Source organism: Geotrypetes seraphini, chromosome 2 (genome assembly GCF_902459505.1).
Source record: "Geotrypetes seraphini chromosome 2, aGeoSer1.1, whole genome shotgun sequence".
NCBI lineage: Eukaryota > Metazoa > Chordata > Amphibia > Gymnophiona > Dermophiidae > Geotrypetes > Geotrypetes seraphini.
Window position 1 is genome coordinate 85,389,920 of NC_047085.1, and position 22,926 is coordinate 85,412,845.

Here is a 22,926-nt window from a genome sequence, read left to right on the forward strand (position 1 = left end):
CAGTGAAGTATTTTGAGCGGCCCCGGTCGAGGGCAATGCAGTGTTTTCCTCTGCTGCCCCCGGGTGTTTACTGTTTTGCCGGCTCCCTCCTCTGTCTTGCTGCAGCGTTTGTACAGTCCCAGAAACATTTTTTTCAGCCAATGCGGCCCAGGGAAGTCAAAAAGTTGGACATCTTGATAGCAGGAATACATATGTTGGATGATGTTATTTCTAATGGTGCTATGCTTGAATTTTCACAGTTGCAACATAAATTTGGACTTAATAAATCATAAAATTTTAGATGGATGCAACTGAAGCATGCCATTCAGGCGGGGTTCCCTGATTGGAAAAACCTTAATAATCATTATAGTATGGAGTTTCTTTGTTTTCAGACAGACTTCTTGGGTCACCAGGCTGCCCAGTGGTATAAATTATTAAATGGATTTACTAAGAAGAAATTAAAAACTGGTTTAAGAGATATTTGGAGCATTGAGATTAAGCATGAAATTACTGCATCTCAATGGCCACAAATTTGGTCTTGGAGGATGAAATGTACGGTGTCAGCATCTATGAGACAAACTTGGTTTTTTCTGTTGCATAGAGCGTTATGGACCCCTGTTAGGTTGCAAAAATTAGATAGTTCTTTGTCTAATAGATGCTGGCATTGTCATTTAGAAGCAGGAACTTTAGATCATTTATTGTTTCATTCCCTGTTAGGTTGCAAAAATTAGATAGTTCTTTGTCTAATAGATGCTGGCATTGTCATTTAGAAGCAGGAACTTTAGATCATTTATTGTTTCATTGCCCATATATTATGAATTTTTGGAAATCAATTTGGGACCAAATTAATAATTTATTAGAAAACCCAGTGGCATTATCTTATGATACTGTGATATTTGGTATGGAAATGAGAGCAAAAAGTCAGATTTCTGCGAATAACAATAAATTATTACTAATAATGACAGGGGTTGCCATTCAACAAATCACATATAATTGGAAAGACTGGAGAAGATTAAATTATAACTTTTGGTGGAATTCTTTATGCCATATCTATAAAATGGAAAGATTTACTGCGTTCCAAAAGGGATATTTTAAGAAATTTCAGGATGTATGGAAACCATTAACAAAATATTGTCAGGATTAAGTAAAAGTATTTCCCTTATGTTTATCAGTTTATGAGGTAGGGAGGGGGGTATTTTATTATTACATATATCATACAATAATGGAGTATATGGTTGGGGGGAATGGGCGAGGGATAGGGATAAGAATCTATGTAATATTCCAATGATTGTTTATAAGTGATCTATTTATTGTTACTGTGAATGAAAATATTAACACTTAATGTAATTTGTGAAAATGAATAAAGAATTATTAAAAAAAAAAAAAAAAGTTGGACACCCCTGCACTAAAGCCTTCTACATTACTTTTGCCGTCTGCGCAGATTAAGCGAGGTAATTATTTCATAAATTTGTTTTGGAAGGGGCGTGTCAGGGTTGGACAATGAGTGTGGATGTGCTATTCAGCTAGCATGCGTGCATCAACGTCACGCTACCTGTTCATAGCGTAGGAGGTCTTAGCACAGTGTCTCTCAAACTGTATGCCATGGCACAGTGGTGTGCCCCAAAGAGTTTCCGGGTGTGTCACAAGAGATTCCAGAATTTTACTCTATTTTTAAAAAATTCTATTCGTAAGTATACACTAGAATAGATGACATGTATACCACGTACGCAAGAGTCTGTCAGTGTCATGAGTGTCTGCATTCGTAAGGATACAACCACCCAGACAAGCATCATTCTTTGACATGATTGGTCCTTGAAAACTAATGGCATTCAAGTAGATAACGCGCACCCGTGTAAAACGCGCACACGGGTATAGCACGCGAAAAACACTAATTTATGTACAGAAATTTTTATATACCGTGCACACCCGTATACCGCGCATGTTGCCCGACTCTCCCGTCGCCGCCCGACTCTCCTTTCGCCCGCCCTGACTCTCCTCTGGCCACCCCAACTCTCCTTTCGCCCGCCCCGACTCTCCTCTCCCCCTTGAAGTCCTGTCCCCACCCTGAAAGCCTGATGCCAACCCCCGACATCCGATTCCCCCCCCCCCCCGCAGGACTGCTCGCACCCCCACCCCGAAGGACCGCTCGCACGTACCCGCACCCCCACCCCGAAGGACCGCTTGCATGCACTCCCATCTGCACCCCCACCCTGAAAGACCGCTCGCACCCCCACAGCCTCCCGACCCCCCCTCCATCATGTAGAAGCTCCTACCGGTGTCCTGCTGCTTCCTCTTGGCGGTCCCGACTCCCCGACACGATCGGGGCAAGAGGGAGCTTAAGCCCTCTTGCCCCAGCCAACCGCGGCACCCCCGACACGATCGGGGCAAGAGGGAGCTCAAGCCCTCTTGCCCCAGCCAACCGCGGCACCCCCGACATGATCGGGGCAAGAGGGAGCTCAAGCCCTTTTGTCCCAGCCAACCGCGGCACACCCGACACGATCGGGGCAAGAGGGAGCTCAAGCCCTCTTGCCCCCCCCCGACTCCCCGACATGATCGGGGCAAAAGGGAGCCCAAGCCCTCTTGCCCCGCCGACTCCCCAACTCCCCGACAATATCGAGCCAGGAGGGAGCCCAAGTCCTCCTGGCCCTGGCGACCCCCCCCGCTAGTTGTTCGGGCCAGGAGGGAAGCTCCGCCTACTGGTGGGGCCTAAGGCGCCTGGGCCAGTCAGAATAGGCCCGGGAGCCTTAGGTCCCTCCTGGGGGCGGGGCCTTGGGCACATGGTCGGGTTGGGCCCATGTGCCTCAGGCCCCGCCCCCAGGTGGGACCTAAGGCTCCCGGGCCTATTCTGATTGGCCCAGGCACCTTAGGCCCCACCAGTAGGCGGAGCTTTGGGACGGATGGGCCAATCTGGCCTCATTCTGTCGTTGGCTGCCTGCCGGACAGGCGAGTTTGACTCCCGTCTGTCCGGCCAACTACACAAAGGTACGGGGAAGGGAGGTGGGGGTATCGTGGGGGTTGGCCAGGGGGGTCGCGGGTCGGCTGGGGGGGCGGTCGGAGATTCTTGGGGGGGGCGGTCGTTGGGGGCGGGGGGTTTGCGTCGAGGGCAGGAGGGCCTGGGATCCCTCCTGTCCATAATGTAGTGCGAGGTGGGGGCAGGGGGTCGCCGTGGCCAGGAGGGTTTGGGCTCCCTCCTGGCCCGATATTGTCGGGGAGTTGGGGAGTCGGAGGGGCAAGAGGGCTTGGGCTCCCTTTTGCCCCAATCGTGTCGGGGAGTTGGGGGGGGGGCAAGAGGGCTTGAGCTCCCTCTTGCCCCGATCGTGTTGGGGGTGCCGCGGTTGGCTGGGGCAAGAGGGCTTGAGCTCCCTCCTGCCCCGATCGTGTCGGGTGTCGGGACCGCCAAGAGGAAGCAGCAGGACACCGGTAGGAGCTTCTACATGATGGGGGGGGTCAGGAGGCTGTGGGGGTGCGAGCGGTCCTTCGGGGTGGGGGTGCAGGTGCGTGCGAGCGGTCCTTCGGGGTGGGGTGTGAGTGGTCCTTCGGGGGGGGGGTGAATTGGACGTCGGGGGGAACTATGTAAAAAAAATTTTGTGCATCGCGCTCACGCGTATAACGTGCAAGGGTATGCGCGGTACGTAAAAACCACGTATAACGAGCGCGTTATATGCGAGAAAATACGGTAATTTTATTTTTTTAATGCAGTAGTTATACTAACTTGAGCAACAATACAATCAAGGCTTTGTAACTGTTTGGATCTTCTTATCTTTGTGAGCTTGGAGTTTTGGCTCTGACAGAAATGAAATCGAAAAAAGGGAACGACTACATATGGTGAATGATGAAATGCAAGTTTGCTTGCCCACTGTCGAGCCGCATTTTCAAAAACAAGCACATCCATCGTATTGATTAGCAATTCTATTTTATCTACTTTAGGGGTCCTTTTACTAAGGCACGCTAGCCGTTTTAGCACGTGCTAAATATTAGCACACGCTAAACGCTAATGTGTCCATAGGATATAATGGACGCATTAGCGTTTAGTGCATGCTAAAACGGCTAGCACGCCTTAGTAAAAGGACCCCTTAGATTCACCATTGTTACAATTACCCATACATAGCTTAAAGAACTTTAAATATACAGCTCTCAAATTTAATTTTTTGTTGGTTTTGCAATTTTATCATTTCAATTATAATGTACACTTCCCCCTCCCTATTTGAGGTTTTGATGTTCGTGGTTTTGATTATTTATGATTTTTTTTCCCCAGGTCCTCCCCCTGAGACTCGATCATTGGCAGCCCGCATTGAAAAAAATGGCCCGGGACTTGGATTGGGGTGAGGAAAGAGGCGATCAGAGGAGGAGTGAGGCGATTGGAGGTGGAGGAGGCGAGCAGCTGCCCCAGGAGGACGGACCTTACCTGGTGATCTAGCGGTGATGTGGGGCAGGAGCGATCTTCCTACACTCCTGCCCCATGCAGAGCCATGCTGTGAGTTCCTGTGGTCTCATGAGACTACAACAGGGAGTTCTTGTTGTAATCTCGTGAGACCACGGGAACTCACAGCACGGCTCTGCATGGGGAAGGAGTGTAGGAAGATTGCTCCTGCCCCGCGCCACCGCTAGACCACCAGGTAAGGTCCGGGGATGGGTCAGAGCCGGCTCAAAAGTTATTTGCAAATTTATCCTATTCGTGGGCCGGCTCTACCCCTAACCCCCGCGAATAGGGAGGAAGAAGTGTATCATGAAAAACATTTGTTTAGTTTAGTATGCCGGAGCTATAAAAGTTTGAGACACTGCCTTAGCACCTCCTAAATTGTCATTCAACATAAGAATAGAGCTTCAAAAATAATCTCCATAGGGTTCATAGTCTTAAGTGCGCGAGACAAACATGTGCCGACAAACGAGCGCAGACAATTCAGTGCAAGACTTCAGCGCAACCCAGGAAAACCTTCTTTTAAAGGGCTCTGAGGGGGGTGTTTACTTAATAGGGATCGCGCTGACGTTGGGGGAGGGGGGTTGAGGGGTTGTAACCTCACTTTATACTGGAAACATTATACCTAATTTTTTCCCTAAAAAATAGGGAAAACGTTAAATTTTCAGTATAATGGGGGGTTACAACCCCCCACACACCCCCAACATAGCAGCGTGAAGCAGCGCGATCCTATTAAATAGAGTGCGGGGGGGAATCCCCCACACACACCCCCCCCCCGTCGGAGCCCTTTAAAAAAAGGTTTTCCTGCGGCATGCTGAAGTCTTGCGCTGAATTGCCAGCACTCATTTGTCGGCGTGCGTTTGTCTCGTGCGCTTTTGTCCCGTCACCTCTCCATAGACTTGGCTTAATAGCAAAATTTTGACACTGATCTTACTAAATTCATCTTTTGCTTATCTGTCATCTACCCCCATCCTTTACAAAGCCACACTAGCGTTTTTAGCGCTGGCTGCGGTGGTAACAGCTCTGCCGACACTCATAAGATTCCTGAGTGTCCGAGCTGCTACTGCCATGGCCGGCGCTAAAAACGCTAGCGCGGCTTTATCAAGGAGGGGGCTAGTAAAATAACCTTTAAAATGGTACCTCAAATTGTCAAACTACAAGAATGCGCTATCAGCAACCCCAAAGCAGCTTATGAGAGGCCCAGCAACTGCATATTCCACTAAGAATTAGATACACCCTATGTAAAAAGCAGAGGGCAATACCTCGGCTGCATACTTGACTCCGTCGACGGTGTGCTCAGATCCATGGTCATCACAGGATCCCCAGTGAAAGTGAAACTGCTTCAGTTTGTAGGTTCCAGGCAGGACACCTCCTGACAGGACTGTAAGTCAGATATGAAATATGTTAACACTAAGGCAAAGCCAAGTGATTGAAGCCTTATTTAAAGGAGGAGGATAGTTTTAAGCCCTGCTGCTCAGCTTGCAAGCTGCTGGGTTCAGCAAACAGATTTAGAATGGGAAGCTCCAGGTGGAGTTTCCTTTTCAAAATCCAATGGCTGGCCAGGAAAAGTTAGTGGGATAAAGAAAGGCCTCAATTTCAAAATAAAATCCTGGGCCTTACTGATACTGCCCCTCCAGCTCCACTTGATAACTCATAGAAATCACTTTCAAAATGAATATAACATAAAACCATAAGCATTGCCATCCTGAGACAGAATGAAGGTCCATCAAGCAAAGTAGCCTGTTTCCAACAGTGGTCAATCACAAGTACCTGGCAAGAGCCCAAATGATAAAACTGGTTTTATGCTGCTTATCCTAGAAATAATCAATGGATTTTCCCCATCCTTCTTTTTTTTATTCTTTATTGGTTTTTAATAAAAAAACAGTGTCATACAAATGAAAGATCAAAAGATATTCCACATATTCCACTATTATCTATACAGGTAACATAAATATCATTCAATAATTTAATTTTCCTGCATATAATATCATAATATATCCTAATATACAATACAAATAAAGAATAAAGTTATCCAAATATCACTATCAATATTTATTCCCCTCCCTCCAACCCCCCACCCCCCTAGATGTGTAAAGATAAATAAACCAAAGAAAAGAAGAGATATGATGAAAATACATTATTATGTTTTTACAAATTTAGTCAATGGGTTCCAAATTTTATTAAATACCTCACTAAAACCCCTACATTCTCCTTCTTAATAATGGTTTATTCACTTTTCTTTTAGGAAAATTGCAAACCTTTAAGCTCTGCTAAGCTACTTTTACTACATTCACTTAGTGGCATAGCGAGGGAGGTTGGCACCCAAGGTGGTGGTGTCCAGGATCGCCTTGCCACCCCCACTCCCTTTTCTTCCCTGTTGTGCCATGTGCCCTCTACCCCTGCATACCTCTTTAAATGTTCTCCAGCACGAGCTGCATCTTTTACCTGCTGCTTGTGTCAGCCTCGGTTCCCTTCACAGCCTGGTCCTGCGACGAGGAAGTGGATGTCGGAAAGGAGCCAAGCCGGCACAAGCAGAAGCTGCTCACACCGGCAAATATTTAAAGAGATATGTGAATGGAGGATAGGTGCCAGCGCCCCCATGAAGATGGCGCCCAGGAAAGTCTGACCCCTCCCCCGCTCCTCCCTTAGTATACCAATGCATTCACTGGAAATGAATTCCACAGTTTAATTACACATTGATCTGAAGAAGGTTTACCTTCAAAAGCTAATCAAACAATGCACTAAGTTAGACCAATAAAAAGGTATCACCTTTATTCTTTTTGTTTTATTTCTATTTCTATATATTATCTTAAAAAGTGTACTAACACGTCTACACCATTTCACATTGAGTGAAGAAATAATATCTTCAATTTGTTTTAAATTTACTACTTAATAGTTTTATTGCATGCCCCCTAAACCTAGTATTTTTGGAAAGATTAAACAAGTGATTCACGTCTACCTGTTCAACTCCACTCAGTATTTTATAGACCTCTCTCATCACTCCTCAGCTGTCTGTTCTCCAAACTGAAGAGCCCTGGCCTCGTTAGCCTTTCCTCATAGGAAAGTTATCCCGACCCCTTTATCATTTTCATCATCCTTCTCTGTACCTTTTCTAATTCCACTATATCGTTTTTTAAGAATTGTACATCGTATTCAAGCATAACATATCAATCGGCTTCTATACCTCAGGACCATAAAGCTCTATGTGGTTTAGAAAAGGAATTATAATAAATGAAGAGTAATTTAATTACCTATATATTTGATAAACAAATTCTAAGTATGCGCTGGAAGTCATGATCAGAATGTCTAGATCCTTGCCCCATAAAGCTGCTTGATAGGCTAAGAGGCGTTGATGATTCTTTTTAAGTTTACATCCTTCCATAGATGGAAAAATGGAATTCATATGTGAATTCAAGGTGTGGTCGCACCATGGAGTGATACAAAGGTACAGTAGTTTCAATTTTGTTCTCCATGTCTTTCCTAATAATCCCTAACATTCTGTTTGCTTGCTTAGCCACCACTGCACACTGAGCAGAGAGTTTCAATGTACTATCAGCGATGACACCTAGGTCTTACTCCTGGGCGGTGACTCAGAGTGGAACCTTGCATCCTCATAATATGTGCAAATAATTCGCTACATGCAACAATATTATATAACAATTTTAAAAATATAGTAAAACAAATAGCAAAGAATCACAGAGATGAAGTATGAGAAAAGTAACTAATAGGACACACAAGTGGATGCCTGATTTACGAAAAGCCTCTTTCATTCTGTGTCTACAAAGCACTGGTCCCAGTATAGATCCCTGAGCTGCTCCTTTATTCGTCATTTCTGATGTACCATCTATCAGAGACTACAGAGCAAGCCTTTTTCTACTGAGAGTCCCTCACTATGGAATGCTTTATAATAGATAAGCTATGAAGAAAACTATTTGCCATTCTGGAAGAAGCTTAACTTGCATTTGTTTCTGAAGCCTTTGGCTTATGGTGTTATGGGAGGTTTTAAAAGTGTCTTATGGGTTTTTGATTTATTTATTAGATTTTGATATAGTGCATTTCTGTGGTACAACCAAAGTGGTTTATAATTACATGCAGGTACTTTCTCTGTCCCCAGTGAGCTTGCAATTGTATTTATAGTTGGGGTAATGAGGGTTAATTGACTTGCCCAGGGTCACAAGAAGCTACAGTGGGAACTGAACTCAATTCCCCAACTTGGTAGCCCAGTTCACTAACCATTAGGCTCCTCCTCCTACTTAATGGATTGTTTTATTATTACTTTGTACATCAAACAAGGCAATTTAACATTTGTGTGTGTGTGTGTGTTTTTTTTAACTGCCAATAACCCATTGGTGGATTGGTAGTATATAAATGGTTCAAAATAAATCTTCTGTTTAATTATATAACATACAAGCATTTGTGTTGACTTCTGCCTGCACCATGATGCACTTACCCCCTCTTTTGATAACGCGTAGCGTGGGTTTTAGCGCCGGCAGCGGTGGCAACAGGTCCGACGCTCGTAGAATTTGATATTAGTAAAGGAGGGGGTTAGTTTCTCTAGCCTTCAGAAAGGTGTAATTGTGCATGAGATTTTGGGGAGGTGGTTTTATAAAGACACGGATGCATGCTGCTTCTGTCTGGTTGCTCAGTTATAAAAACTTACTCAGAATAACTAATGTGGTCAAAATCTCAATTTTTTTTTTTTCATTCTGACTGCTCATCTCAGTCTATGTATAGGACTGATTGTCGAATAGAAGTTTCTTCTATCATACAACTTGATTGATCCATTTCTGCTCTTGCCCAGTCTGGATCTAAGTTCAAAATACTGCTAGGCAGAACCTCTCACGGTAGTGCTGCAAGGCTACCAATTTGAACCCAGAGCCAGATCAGGTAGAAGCAGAGGGGGATAGCTCCTACTTGGGCCCAATAATCCACCATAGATGGCCCCAGGGTAAGTACCAAAGATTCTCAGGGTGAATAGAGGGAGAGCTGGGTAGGGTTCAGGAGGTGGAATTTGATGAACCCTAATGAAATACGGCCATGCTCTTCTAAATTGTAAATCGCATTGAACTCCTTCCTGCTCAGGCTGGAGAAAACTCAGATGGGGGGATTAGCTTTGTTGGGAGGATCAGAAAAGAGAGCTTTAACATTTGAATGGGGATCAGGTGGGGGTTCAGTATCGCTGGCGCAATTTGGCACTGCATGTAACAAGATGAGTTCCCTTCCTGGCTCTGCAGACTGCACCTGATTGCATGGAAGTTGCATTGGTTCCCATTCAGCTAGTGTAGCAATATTTCAATAGGTATAAGATTCCAATGTCCCTCTCCACCTCCAGTGAATAAACCCAGCAAGTACAAATAGATTAAGGTGTAATTGGACCTGAACCTTCGTGCCCTGAAAAATCTTATTTTCGAAGCTGTAACTTATGGAACTTTGAAGGTACCATGCCTCCATGTTACAGAGCAGTACTGAAATCTGTCCTGGGAGGCACCAGCCAGTCAGGATTTCAGGATTAACAACATCTGCATGCCTTGTCTCGATTTCATGCAGATTTATCAGTTGCATATTCACTTCAGATAACCTGACTGGCTGGCACTTCCCAAGGACAGGTCTGAAAACTACTGTTATAAATTGGCAAAGATTTTCTGAATTCAAAAGAGTGCAAGGCACGCACCTGGGATTGTTTAGGGAGAGCAGGAGATAGTGGATGCTATGGAAGGGCAGACTGAATGGGCCATTTGGCCTTTACCTGCTATCACGATTCTATGTAAAAAATCACCGACCCACTTCACAAGACTGGATCAAATGAAGACGTTAGCACAAGTTCCTCTAATTAATACTGATATCAGTCTGCCATATCTGCAGCACTATCACATGTGATACAAGGCTGAGGCCATCCTAGTCATGTTAATTGTGCAGTAATCATAGGGTTACCATATGGCTCCAGAAAAAGGAGGACAGATTGAGACATCTGGGTTTTACTTCCATTGAAAGCAATGGAAGTAAAACCTGCATTCTCAATCCATCCTCATCCACATGGTAACCCTATGCTAACCACGTGCTTTTTTTTTATTGAGAGCACATGTCAAGGACAGAGAGTTGGCGTTAAAGCATCTACATTACCATATACTACTTGGTTATTGCATGCATAATACAAGAGCCCTTACTGCCTACAGATAGGTGGAAAGTGCTCCTGTGGTAATTTTTAAAAATGAATGTGTGCTAATGGCAACATTAGCGCATGACCATTAATGCAAAAATAGAAAAAAAAGGCATATTTATGGCAGTGATAAAAATGGCCTTAGCATTGATAAAGAAAGTTTAAAAAAGAATATGAAGAGAAACTTGCCAAAGAGGCAAAAACTCATAGTAACAATTTTTTTAGCTACATCAGAAGCAGAAAACCTGTGAGGGAATCCACGGGACTGTTGGATGATCAAGGAGCAAAAGGGGCACTCAAGGAGGATAAGGACATAGTGAAGAGACTGAACGAATTCTTTGCTTTGGTCTTTATGGAAGAAGATGTCAGAGATCTACCTGAACCATAAATGGTTTTCAAGAGTGATGAGGCGTATGATTTGAAAGAAATCTCGGTGAACCTGGAAGCCAAATTAACAAGTTAAAGAGTGATAAATCACCTAGATCGGAAGGTATACATCCCAGGGTACTGGAAGAACTGAAACATGAAATTGCAGATCTGCTGTTAGTGATCTGTAACCTGTCGCTAAAATCTTCTGTAGTACCTGAAGATTGAAAGGTGGCCAATGTTACGCCAATTTTTAAAACGGGAGAGATCCGGGAAATTACAGACCATTAAGCCTGATTTCACTAATGGACAAAATAATGGAAACAAATATAAAAAATAAAATTGTGTAACACATAGGCAAACATGATTTAATGGGACAGAGTCAGCATGGGTTCAGCCAAGGGAGGTCTTGCCTCACAAATCTGCTTGACTTATTTGAAGGTGTGGATAAAGGTAAGCCAATTGATGTAGTTTATCTAGATTTTCAGAAAGCTTTCCACAAAGTTCCTCATGAGAGGCTCCTGAGAAAATTAGAGTAATGGGATAGGAGGCAATGTGCATTAGGAATTTGTAATGAGACAGAACAGAGGGTAGGGTTAAATGGCCATTTTTCTCAATGGAGAAGGGTAAATAGTGGAGTGCCACAGGGATCTGTTCTGGGACCAGTAATATTTAAATTATTTGGAAATAATCTGGAAATTGGACGAGCAAGAAGATTAAATTTACAGATGACACTTAACTGTTCAAAGTTGTTAAAATGCATGCAGACTGTGAAAAATTGCAGGCAACACTTAGGAAATTGGAAGACTGGGTGTCCAAAAACCAGATAAAATTTAATGTGGACAATGCAAAGTGATGCAAATTGGGAAGAATAAGCCAAATAATAGTTACCAAATGCTAGGATCCACATTTGTGGTCAATGCCTAAGAACAAGATCTGGGTGTCATTGTAGACAATACACTGAAACCTTCTGCCCAATGTGTGGAGGAAATATGTTTTCATTCAGAGAAATAATTCATTGCTAGAGGATGTGGTATGAGAGGATAACATAGTTGGTTTTAAAATAAGTTTGGACACATTCCTGGAGGAAAAGTCCATAATCTGCTATTGAGACAGGCATGGGGGAAGCCACTGCTTGCCCTGGATCAGTAGCATGGAATGTTGCTACTATTTGGGTTTTTGCCAGGTACTAGTGACCTGGATTGGCCATTGGTCTAACCCAGTAAGGCTGTTCTTAAGTTCTTTTGTTCTAAGAACACTGACCATTTCAGTAGCCACCCAAAACTTTTCATTGCAAATCTCTTTTTGTCTCTACAAATGTATTATCTGGAAAACACAACTGCATCACTATTGCTTTCATAGACTTCAATATAGTCCATCATAACAATAAAAAAAAAATTACATGTACTACTACTACTATTTAACACTTCTATAGTGCTGAAGAGCGTACACAGCGCTATACATTTTGACATTAAACAGACAGTCCCTGCTCGGAAGAGCTTACAATCTAATTTGGACAGACAGACATGACATAGAGGGTTGGGGATTCAGAACCCAAGGTGAGAAGAGTTAGGAGTTGAAAGCAGTCTCAACACTGAACTGATGAGTCTTTTGTAAAGAAAAAAAAATAGCCAAACCTGTAATCACATCACAGTGCTAGAAAAACCAACATTAACTTGTCCAGTGCTCTCATTCTGTAAACACACTCACTAAGATACCAGCAAATTCTTTATCGTTCACATTAGTCATTGTGGCATGTGATACCAAAGGGACGGCAGCAACCTTTGTGCTAGAAAACGTAAAATACAACAAAGTGAATGATGGCAAATAACAGAAGGGTAAATATTTTCCTAGGATATCATGGCGCAGGCACTACTAGGTGAAATGTACAACTGCCAAGAATGGTGGCATAATCAATATTAGGGTCCCTTTTACAAAAGTGCGGTTAGGTTTTTGCATTTACTGTGTGTTAGGTGCAAAAACCAGCCTACAGTAACTGTTGTAGTGATGTCCGGCCTTTCTCCTGCAGTTAGCAAAAGACAAGTTCCCTACCCTGCATTAATGCCAAGTGTGATTAGTGCAGATGCATCTAATCCCATCTCTTTCATGTAGTATGACATGCACCAACACTAACTGCATGCCTGACAGTTAGCACATGGTTATTAGCATGCACTAACTACAATGTATAGTCCATGCTCAGGTCATTGCCCCATCCCAAACTTAGTTAGGGGTAGATGCAGAAAGCCTCATGCTAGAGCTGGTTTAGCGTGCGGCTCTACCACAAAACTATCACTCCACAACAACTATGGGCAATGAGCATGCAAATTACAGCCACATTAAAATCACAGCAGTAATCTGAAGCTTGTTGCAAAATATCTCCCTTTCTATCAGTGTCTGAGCGGCAGTTGGCTCAGGTGCTAGTAGGAAGAGTGACATTTAAAAAATATTGCTGGCAGTCATTTGGCCAACTTTTCTTCCCCATGATATTAAAAAAAAAAATTCTCTCCTTGTAGCCTAGTAGCCCCCTCCCTCCCTCCTCAAACTTTTAAAAAATTCCCTGGTAGTCTAGTGGCCCTCCTCCCTCCCCTCCTAACCAGACTTTTCCCTGGTAGTCTAGTGGCCCTTTCCCTGGTCACAAAAAATTAAATCCCTGATGTCTAGTGGCAGCCACTTTACGCCCTGTGACATCTTGCCCAGGACCCCAGTTCCTATACCTAAAATGTGGCAGAACAATTCCCACTTCCTTCTGACTTGGGCACCATCATCTTCCCTTATATGGTAGATGGGCCCTACCTAGTGCATCCCAGAATGCACTGCATTGGGCAAGGCACTACTAATGTGTAGATCAATGTCTCACAAAATTTCCAGCTGGCGGCACACCAAATTTAGCGCCCCGGCCGGAAGGCACCCAAAAGTGTGCCGACGTCCATCTGGCCATGACCCGCTTCAGTGGAGGTATCTAGGAGGTACAGGGAGAGGAGGAGAGACACTGGCGAGGAGAAGAGTCATCCATGCCAGCTGGCTTCCTTCATGATGTGCCTCTTGCCACGAGAGGCACATCCTGTAGGCAATCAGCTGGCATGGATGACTCCTCCTCGCCAGTGTGTCGCAGCACACCTGAAATCTCAGAAGGTACACAGTTTGCGATACACTGGTGTAGATGATAGTGTCAGAGGCAGGAACAAGTGAGCATCTTTCCTGAATCTTCAGGTACGTGAGGGAGGGAGGGGGGAGACACACCAGTTCACCTGATAATAAATTTAAATTAGCTGTTTCTTATAACTACCGCTAAACTTAACAGTACATTGTAATTCTTGGCCACTCAACAAATAATCAATGGACTATGCCTTTGATGCAGAAGGAAACTTCTTTCAGTGGCTGGCCTCTAGCCAAAGAACAAATTACTGCTGTTCTTCATCTTTTCTCAAAGTATTATATTTTTCAATGAGGCTTATCCCTCATTCTGCTGCATCATTAACAAAGTCAGTTTGGATGCCTTGAAAACTGGATCGTGAGTCCACTCTGTCAAATGTTTCTTCAGGAATATTTTTGCTTTTGTTGATCCTCCTTAAATTAAGAGATCAAAAATGACTATGTTCTCTATGTTAGAAGACTTTCAAAGGTCACAGGTTCTATTTCATCTGTACGCATGAGACATTGTAGAATGTCTGGCAACAGTGGACGCTATAAGTTTTGCATCATTCGTAGCTTTGTTTTTGGAGCGGTTCTGCCATCAAAAAAGGCAAGTGCTGCTAGGTGCTCGAATAGAAACCACAGATGTCTGGAAATGGCTTGTTTGCAACAGTTTTATTCGGATACAGTTTTCGAGTGCAGATCGCAAACTGAACAACACCATACAAACTAATTATGTGCAATTATCTACATATACACACAGTGCATGCAGGGGTGACCTCTAAATATTGTCTAATCAAGCTGAAATTTGACACATGAGTAAGACATACCAAGTGGACAAAAATACACCTTGTGGAGACAAGATTTGACAAGGTTGAATTTTTTTTGCATACCATGGACCACCCTACTGCTGGGACTCTAAGCCAGCCTCAGCCCTAGTGGTAGGTTTCTGGCATTGAGCTCTCACAGTAAACATCAGTGCACAGTCCTGTATTTCTGCAGGGTAGCTGATCAGCTCTTTAGCATGTATTTAAATAGGCTGTGCACTGATGTCTATCACAGCATAGAGAATGACACAGGGACAAATTTGTCCCGCCCCCTTGAGTTTTGTCACCGTCTCTGTCCCTGCCCCATTCCTGTAAGCTCTGTAGTTATCTGGTCACTTTTGATACTTTCTGGGTACTTACACCTGTTTTTAAATCGCCTAAGTCAAAACTTATAAGTTCCGTCTAGGAAGTCTCGTTGAACTTACGATTATTGCCGCAGGACGACTAAGTCTAGGTCAGCCCACATCCCGTCCTAACCACTCCTTCAAAAATGCTCCTTTTCACTCTGGGCCTACAGCAGCACTGAAAAGGCCTAAGCTGTTTTTAGATTCATCTAAAACCCGTTTCGATTATTGGCACTTGGACGACCTGTCTTTTTGATCGTCCAAGTGCCGATTTAGGCGGGTTTTAAGACATATTTCTGTTTCAATTATGTACTTCGAAGTGTATGAAGTGAATATATCCACCAGATTGGAAAAATAAATATTAACCTGCACTATTTAGCTAAAATGTAGTACTGGGGGAGGGGGGTGTATCATATACAGTATAAGCCTTAGAATAGAAAAGAATGGAAAAAAACAAAACACAGGGCCAAATATTCAGCCAGCGACCACTGCCAGCTTTATTCCCTGATATTAAATGCTGGGCCATATCTGGATGAAAGCAGCCATAGAAACGTAGTCTGTTAAGAGGGTGGTGGACACATGGAATGCGCTTCTAGAGGCCGTGATAGGCCGGAGCACGTTACAGGGCTTCAAAGAAGGTTTGGATAGGTTCCTAGAGGATAAGGGGATTGAGGGGTGCATATAGGAGTTGAGGTAGGTTATAGGAATAGTCATGGACCATTGCACAGGTGATGGGCCTGGAGGGCCGCCGCAGGAGCGGACCTCTGGGCGGGATGGACCTCTGGTCTGACCCAGCGGAGGCAAATTCTTATGTTCTTAAGTGTGATATTCAGCATTTAACCAATTAAGAAGGACTGCATAAAGACAGTACTATGTTTTATGGGGTTACCTTAGCTGGTTAGATGCTGAAAATTGGCACTTAACCAGCTATGTGCCAATTCCACCCTTGGAATGCCCACAAAATAGCAAGAGTCAGATTGGGCACTCACCAGACATTTTCCACTTGGGTACTAGCTGGTTAAGTGCTGCTGAAAATGCCCTGTTAGCCCCAGACAGACAATTTAAATGGCCAGGAGTCTCTCCTTGCACTGCACTGGCATTTATTTATTAGAATTTATATACCATTTATAGTCACATCTGAACTCATCATTGACATTTTGGATTAACAACACTAACATCACTAATTTTCTCTCCCCCTTTTTTTAAATAAAAGCCCAGAGGACTCATTGTATAATAGGGTGCCTATTATAGGTGTTGGTTAAAGTGCCTGTCTCAATCCTATTCTATAGAGAGAATTAGGCAGTATACTAGCACACATGGCAAAGAAGGCATGTACATCTACACACAACCACTTACACCAGTCCTGTAGCTAGTTTAAACGTAACCTCATTTAGGTGTATGCAGGCAAACATGTAAGTTATGGTATTCTAGAATTTATATACATACATGTGTGCTCCAGTCAAACTCCACCTGTGGACATGCCCACCAGCAGAGGGCGCACCATCAAAGCATGTTGTGCACTTTTCTGCTAGTCAGTATTCTATAAAGATGTCACTTGTGTGCATATGTTCTGCCATTCACCTAAAACTAGAGTTACTCCCCCTCCCCCATCTATTCTTTCCCTGTTGCATACAGTAGAGCTGTTGATTTTATGATGACAAGTTTCAAGTTTATGTAAAAATTTTTATACCACTTAATCAAATTTCTAGGCGGTGTACAGAAATAAAAAGTATCTTAAAAACAAGTTAAAGTTAAATTACTAAACAGAACCAGGTTAGGTTGGTAAACACATACCAAAACATATATACTAACTTCACAAAATTAGGAAAGAAGGGCGAGAACTACAATCTTTGAGAAAAAGAGCACAATTAGGGGAAAAACAATAGGTAAGGGTAAAAAGCTATAAAGCTTGTTTTAGTCCTTAAAAGGACAGTTGTTATCCAAAAACATCTTGGAACAGGAATGTTTTTAATTTTGCTTTAAATTGCTTTAGCACGGATTCGATATGTAAATGATTAGGCAGAAAATTCCAGAGAGAAGGTGCAGTGACAGCGAAATTGTTGGATCTCAGCATATTGATTAATTTTAATGGTACGACAAGGAGATTTTGTGACGTAGAACGAAGCGATGTAATGGGACTATAAGGAATTAGGAGTCTGTGGTTGATTGATAGAGTGAGTTGTAAAAGTTAAGAGTAAGATTTTGTAGCTAATTCTATGTTCAACGGATAGCCAATGTACGTTGAACAAAAGAGGAGAAACATGATCATATTTCTTTGCGCCATAAATAATCTTGATAGATGTATTCGGCACTATCTGAAGGCGTCTTATACAAGAAATTACCAAAGAATGGATCAGTGTATTCAAGGAAGCTGGGTCTAGTAGTTTAGAGAGGGAACGTATCATTCTAAGACGGTGAAAGCATTTCTGAACAACCATACTAATATGATTGTGATAGGAAAATTTACAGTCAAAAGTGACTCCTAGCAGCTTTAAAGTGGGTACGACTTTAATTGGGAGAGATTCAAATTTCAAGGGGGCCTGAAGAGTTATTCCAGAATTTCACTGAACAATCCTCCCCGAAGTTGACCTATACTCTGCTGTTTTATGTCTCTGTTTCAGCAGTGCCTCGCATTTCAGAAAGAAAACATCTTTTCAATGGTGGCATTTCAAAGCCCATTACATATGCGGCATTAAATGGAATGTAATAGAAAAGCGGGAATTCTAATTAAAACAATCGTGCCTTAAAGTGCTATGAAAACTGTTTAAAAAGGATTATACGTCAAGTCAATGATAAAGTACACGTTGCTAGGTAACATTTCTTCAAACGATGCTTTTTCTTTTTTTTCTAAAGGCCATAAAATCACTTTGCAAATAAAATTGCAAACAAGACATAACTGGGTGTTTTAGGTTTAGCCAGCGCTTGGCAACATGAGTGAAAGAGTTAATGCCCAATGGTGAACACATACAATGCAGCACAGATTCCTCCTATTATTGAAGCCAAGGGCTGCAGCAGCAGTGTGACGCACGGTGGTACAGTTCTGGGACGCTGAAAATCCCAAAGGCACAACTAAGTTAACTGAATTCAATTGCATAGGATTGTAAAGGCCTTCCCTCACCTTAATTAACTGGAAGTTTCCACCTGCAGTTTGTGTAAAAGACAAACTGGCAATTATGGGCCCCCAGGAGGATTCAGCACAGAGTGGCCTTTCAGTGTCTAAAGCTTCTCCATAGGACCAAGGACGTGTGACCTATAGGTTTCTCCCTAACTTTCAACAAAGCCACTTTTTCCCATAATCTGGAAAGTGTGCTGCTTTGGAGGATACAAAGAGTTCAAGTTTTAAGTTTATTGTTTTCTTGATATCCCACAAATCACACAGTAGAAACTAAGCAGCTTACAATCAAATTAAAATCAATAAAATTTATATATAACAGAAAATATAATATTTTTAAAAAGTACCAATTTATAACAGAAAAGTAAGGGAAAGGAAAACACATAAGGTCAAGGGAATGGTCCAGTTGCTCATCATAGCTATCCTGTATTATAAAATTTTAAAAGTTCAGGTACTTATGAGAATGCATGTCTGAATAAAAAAATTTTAAGATCTCTGTTAAAATGAATAAGTGAGGCTTGAAGTCTTAGACTGATAGGAAGCAAATTCCATAATTCGGGAGCCTGAACCGAAAAGATGGAATTTTCTAAGTGATGTGGTGTGATTAGTTTATTAATCATGTCCAGCTGTTCGTGTCTCACTTCCTCCTACACAGACTGGAACATAAATTAAAGGCAAAATAAAGCACTTTGCTGCTGTCCAGTGCAACTCTTAACTTTCAGATTTTAGAAAATCAAATTACTTTATCCGCATGATCAATCACTAAACTGAACGACTCTGGTTAGCACCTGTAGAAGGCCATACCAAAAAATGATGGGGGAAGAAAGATACTTACACCTGTAGACTCACTGCCTTGGCTCCCCCGACCTTCCTTGGGCTGCATTGCCTCAGGTTCATACTGACTATATAACAAGCACACCCATAGACTCACTGCCACAGCTCCCCCAAGGGCTGCAGTCTCTCAGGCTAACCCTGACAATACAACACTTACACCCATAGCCTCATAGCCCTAGTTCCTCCCTCCCCCCAGGTCTCAGGCTCAAACAACTATGTATAAATTGTCCCTTTTGGTGGAAATGTGTGTATACAGTTTAACCAGAGGCCAGATTAAGTTTCAAACTACAATTCACACATATACTCAACTTCACACTTGTGGAAACACTAATTTCAATTTTATTTCTCCTTTAGGAGCCGATTAACCAAGTCTCTCCTCGTGCTTTGGGGGGAGGGGGGGAGGAAGAGAAGAGTGTAAAGAGTCAAAATGAAACAGATAGCACAAATATGTATTTTTCTCCACAGCCATAAAATGGCTTTTTTAGGCTATTGGGGGTTGGGGACTAATTCTATAAGGAGATATGCATGAGGCAAGAATGTGCTTAGAAGTCAGTACTCTAGCATGTACGTGCATATGTGAACACGTGTGTAAATTTAAAGGTGGTAAATAAATCCCAATAGATGAATAAATAAATAGATAAGGAGCCCGTCAACTAAATGGCACTAAGCCCTTTACGCAAGGCTAGCACACAAGAACAGGCTACAGCAGAGGTAGGGAACTCCGGTCCTCAAGAGCCGTATTTCAGTCGGGTTTTCAGGATTTCCCCAATGAATATGCATGAGATCTATTTGCATGCACTGCTTTCAATGCATATTCATTGGGGAAATCCTGAAAACCGACTGGAATACGGCTCTCGAGGACCGTTGTTCCCTACCCCTGGGCTACAGCATAAAGCGTTTTGAGGTATTTTGCTTATTAGTTGGCGGTAACCCATGTTGTAAGGCACTAAGCCCAAATTGTAACACACTTTAGTGTAAGGGCCCCTAAGCAAGCAGCTTCCAAGTATGTATCTAGATTCAATGGGAATATACTGTACTTTTTGGGAGGGCAGTAACATATGCTGGACACATACATACATAGCTGGTCAGCAGATCAGTATTTTAACCTCTAGTGTTATTCCTGGAAATTCAATGCAGGGTCATGTTAGCGCACCAGCATAGAATATATCTGGGTTTCTATGGCTGGCTATTCTTCATCTGGTTAAGTGCATTATTAAAATGACATGCAGGATGAGGCCCTACTGAAGTTAGTACTTATACATGGGGAAAGTGTTTCTGATGTTACAGCGGGTGATCATCTGGCATCCAGTGATTACTGCATGGTGTGGTTTAATATTAAGATAGGGGTAGAGAGGGCTCATTCAAAAGTACAGGTTCTAGACTTCAAAAAAACTAACCCCCTTTTACAAAGCCGTGCTAGTGGCTGCTGCTGTGGTAACTGCCCCGAAGCACATAAAGATTTATAGGGTTTGGGGTTTTTGAAACGTGGCAGCCGCAAGCGTGGCTTTGTAAAATTTTGTTCAGATGGGGGATTACGTCAAGGAATTGTTGTCTGGATGGGAACATCTGGAAGAAGTAGGAAAGCAGTGGACAAACCTAAAAAGAGCTATTGTAAGGGCAACATACTATTTTGTAAGGAAAGTAAGTAAGAGGAAAAAAAGGTCGCTTTGGGTCTCAAAAGTAGTTGTTGAAAAGGTAAGGAAAAAGAGGTTAGCCTTCATGAACTACAAAATATCTGGAAAAGTTAAGTTCTATGCGGTTTACAATAGATTAAGCGAGGTACAAATTGATTGAATTTAAGAGGGGGGGAAGAGGAGAGTTAATAGGACTGGAAATGCTTTGTTGAGGAGAAAGAGATTAATAGGACAGAGGAATCACTATGGAGGAGAAAGAAGATGAGTCAGTCAGTTGTCTAGATACTTTAGGAACAGTTGAGTTTTTAGACGTTTTCTGAATTCCTCAAAAGTAGTGGGCGAAAGCAGTTGATCTAGGTCTTTACCCCCACAATGCTGCTTGGTGTGAAAGAAGGTGTTCATGGTGTTTTTTCAGTTTACAACCTCTAACTGGGGGGGAAACGAAGTAGGAATGAGAGCTTCTCTTGTGTCTGTTGGCAGAGAAGGAGAAAAGGTCAATTATGTATTTAGGGGCAAGTCCATTTAGCGCTTTAAAGCAGAAGCAGGCGAATTTAAACTTTATGCGTGCTTCCATCGGTAGCCAATGTAACTGCCGGTAGAAGGGTGATACATGATTGAATTTCTTTAGTCCGAAGATTAATCTGACCGCTGCATTTTGCATTAGTTGCATACGTCGCATATTTTTTGGGGAAATGGCTAAGTAGGCGATGTTATAGTAGTCAAGTTGACTTAGTACCAGGGATTGGACCAGGGTTCTAAATGCCGACGTATCGAAATAAGCTTTAATGGATCTGAGTTTCCAGAGAGTGAAGAAACACATCTGACACAGTAAAATGGGGAGACAAGATACTTTTTAGGTATATTAGTTAGGAAGAAGTGCAAAAATGGCATTGTGAGATTCAAAGGTAAAGGGGGGGGGGCATATGTAGAAGATGAATAAGATAAGGTTGAATTGCTTAACAAATATTTCTGTTCTATGTTCACAGCTGAAGCGCCAGGAGCAGTACCGCAGAAGACAAACACAAGTAAAGATGGAGGTGCGGTAGAATCTGATTGATTTTCAGATGATTGTGATCATAAGAAGCTAGCTAAACTGAAGGTGGACAGCAATGGGACCAGATGGTGTACATCCAAGGGTACTGAAGGAATTTAGGGAAGTTCTGGTGGCTCTGCTGACTGACCTTTACATGCTTCTCTAGAATCAGGAGTCGTACTGGAGGACTGGAGAAGGGCGGACATGGTCCCTCGCCACAAAAGTGGAAGTAATAAAGAAGTAGGGAACTACAGGCCGGTAAGTCTGACTTTATGGTAAATAAACTAATGGAAACACTTTTAAAAGAGAATAGTGATGTTTCTGGAATTCTCTGGATTACATGACCCAAGGCAACATGGATTCACTAGAGGCAGGTCTTGTCAAACAAATCTAATCAGTTTCTGGTCACTTGAACTAGGTGGCCAGAGAATTAGACAGAGGGAGTGTACTAGATGTGGTGTATTTAGATTTTAGCAAAGCCTTTGACAGTGTTCCACACAGGCATCTTATAAATAAACTGAGTGCCCTCAGAATAGACCCCAGAGTGACACACTGAGTCAGTAACTGGTTGAGTGGAAGATGGCAGGCTGTAGTGGCCAATGGAGATCCCTGTGAGGAAAGGGATGTTACCAGTGGTGTGCCTCAAAGTTTGGTTCTTGGACCTGTTCTTTTTTACATTTTTTGTAAGGGCTGTCAGGTAAGATTTGCCTCTTTGCAAATTATACCAAAATCTTTAATAAAGTAGACACCCTGATGGTGTGAATAACATGAGGATGGACCTAGTGAAGCTTGAAGAATGGTCTGAAATTTGGCAGCTAAGATTTAATGCTAAGAAATGCAAGATCATGCATTTGGGCAGCAAAATCCAAAGTGAACGGTACAGTTTAGGGGTGAAGTACTTTTGTGCACATAAGAGGGGTGTGATAGCATATGATGATCTAAAGGTGGCCAATCAAATTGAAAAGGCGATGGCAAAAGCTAGAAAGATGCTAGGGTGCATAGGGAGAGGTATGGCCAGTAGGAAAAAGGAGATATTGATGCCCCTGATGAATATTGTGTACAATTCTAGAGACCACACCTTCAAAATGAAA

The 22,926-nt window shown here is 42.7% G+C and overlaps 1 protein-coding gene across 1 annotated transcript in view; it reads right to left on the reverse strand.

Moving 5' to 3' along the window:
* The window catches only part of LOC117355308 (carbonic anhydrase 2-like), a 59,358-nt gene that overhangs the window by 24,645 nt on the left and 11,787 nt on the right, over positions 1-22,926 (reverse strand). Inside the window, exon 4 of the mRNA XM_033933655.1 lies at positions 5,659-5,777. Coding sequence (XP_033789546.1) covers positions 5,659-5,777 — 119 coding nt within the window. The remainder of the gene's footprint in view (positions 1-5,658; positions 5,778-22,926) is intronic.